Source organism: Micropterus dolomieu, unplaced genomic scaffold (genome assembly GCF_021292245.1).
Source record: "Micropterus dolomieu isolate WLL.071019.BEF.003 ecotype Adirondacks unplaced genomic scaffold, ASM2129224v1 contig_9078, whole genome shotgun sequence".
Classification (NCBI taxonomy): Eukaryota; Metazoa; Chordata; class Actinopteri; order Centrarchiformes; family Centrarchidae; genus Micropterus; species Micropterus dolomieu.
The window spans coordinates 1-2,123 of record NW_025738064.1 but is presented as its reverse complement, the minus strand read 5'-3'; the positions used below and the strand labels follow the sequence as shown (position 1 = coordinate 2,123).

At 46.6% G+C, this 2,123-nt stretch overlaps 1 protein-coding gene across 1 annotated transcript; it reads right to left on the bottom strand.

The window, feature by feature from the left end:
* Positions 1-665: 665 nt before the first annotated feature.
* Positions 666-2,118, bottom strand: LOC123965290 (E3 ubiquitin-protein ligase TRIM21-like; the record flags this gene model as incomplete). The annotated part of the gene is made up of 1 exon (XM_046041853.1): positions 666-2,118. A coding segment is annotated over one exon (1,308 nt), but the record flags the coding sequence as incomplete, so codon positions are not given.
* Between the last annotated feature and the right edge of the window lie 5 nt (positions 2,119-2,123).

Below are 2,123 nucleotides of genomic sequence, written 5' to 3'. Positions count from 1 at the left end.
CAAGCCTGGGCTGTGTTAGGTGAGGGATTCCCCAGAAGGTAAAAGTAAACATTACCGCAGTCGAGCGGCGGCAGGGACCTGGCGGTTTTTAACTGTAGAAATGCGGCAGTGGATGCTGTAACGTTCTATGGATCAGATATGCCCAACACTTTTTGTTCATAACTTTCTTTTTCTTAAGTGGAAAGCTGATCCACATAAAATTTGACTGCGGCGTCTCTACAGGGGAGTCGCGTTGTTTGTCTGTTGTTTTGCCCTCCAGGGCACCGCTCATGTCACGTGACTGAAAACTATCGCTGCGCTGAATGACATGTACGGAGCCGGCGTTGTTCTGCCTCTGAGCTGGGAACGCTGAAGTAACAGAACCTGAACATGTCTGAGTGAAAAGCCACAGCCTGCATGCTGGTGCTTCTGCGTTTATTGCAGGATTTCTGTATGAAAGCATTTGTGTTTCGGATTAAGCTCGCTCATGAGTTCAAGCGAGCACGCGTACGAGCAAATGCCTGGTTGCAATCTTTAAACCGCACCGCTAGTGGCCACTGAAAACTCCATAATGCCCCTTTAATCAGACACAATAAAAACATTATTTTTCTTTTGTTTATTTAAAAAGGAAAAGACTTCTGTCTCATTTATAAACTGCTCTTCAGTAATTTCTGCCAGTATGCAACACTTCTTATAGAAACAATGATCAGACAATAAAAAGTTAAGGAATGTGTAAATGCTTCTTATTTCTGAGGTTTTGTGATGATTTAACAGTCTTGAAAAACTGCAAATCAGCAACAAATATAAATTTATTACATTAATTGTAGAAAATCAAATGGCTGTTCCACTGGTGATGATCAGAGGGGCAGAGTTTTTACCACCATTGTTTCTACAAGGACTAAAGAATGGGTAGAGTTTCTCAGTGAAGCAGCAGCCAGTAAAGGAGTAGATAAGAGCTGCAGCATCAACGTCATAAAAGGAGACCAGACCCTCCTCATAATCCACAAACACCCCCACCTTCTCAGGCTGAGACTTCAGAAAGAGACGGACTGCAGGGTCAGCAAAAGCTTGGTACTTGTTTTCATTCCTCAAACATATCATCCAGTAACCTTTCTGAGGACTCGCTGTGATTTTTCCCTTCCTGTTGATCGACTCTCTGGCCACTCCTAAATCCCAGTCAGTCTTCCCTTTAACCTGAACCTCGTAGTAAAATCTTCCTGAAGAGAAACTCTGCTTTACTAAGACACAGGGACAATAATCAAATCTCTCTGGATTGTCCGGGAGATTCTTCTTTACATCTCCACAGTTTACTTGTTTTCCATCATCAGACAGGATGAGAGCAGGATGTGCTGTATCAGGATCGAGTGTCACATCCACTGCATACTGCTGGACCCTCTTCAGCTCGGCCTCAAGCAGCTTCTTCATCTGTTTACTGAGCGTCTCCTCCAGCTGATTCACAGCTCTCCCCACAGTCCCCTCATATGAAGGTGGACGGACGCTGACTTCTGTCCAGTCCTTGGTGGGTGGAGCAGCGTTCAGGGACAGGAGTCTTTGGAGGAGGTGGAGGTGGTCTTCAGAGCGTGAGAGCTGCTCCACCTCAGAGCTTCTCTTCTTCAGCTCAGAGATTTCCTGTTCCAGCTCTTTGATGAAGCCTTCAGCCTGTTTCTCTGTCTCTCTCTGCTTCTCTTTGATCGTGTCGATGAGCTCGGCCTGGCTTCTCTCAACAGACTCCTTCAGAGCGCTGAAGACCTGAACACCACCTGCTATCTCTCTGTCTGCATCTTCCTTACTGAGCTCCACCGAGCGTTTGATCTCCTGAATCTTCAGTCGTCTCTTCTGGATCATCTGCTGAGTTTCAGCCTCTGTCTTCCCCAGCTCGGCCTTCTTTCCTTCATATCCTTCTTTCAGAGGAACAACATCATGTGTCTTGTGGTCTGAATATATGCAGGGCATGCAGACACACATCTGGTCGGTCTTACAGAACAGCTCCAGCAGTTTATCGTACTTCGTACACATCCTGCCTTCCAGGTTCTCCACAGGGTCGATCAGCTGATGTCTTTTCAGGCGTGAAGCTGTCAGATGAGGCTCCAGGTGAGTCACACAGTAGGAGGCCAGACACACCAGGCAGGACTTCAGGGCCTTCA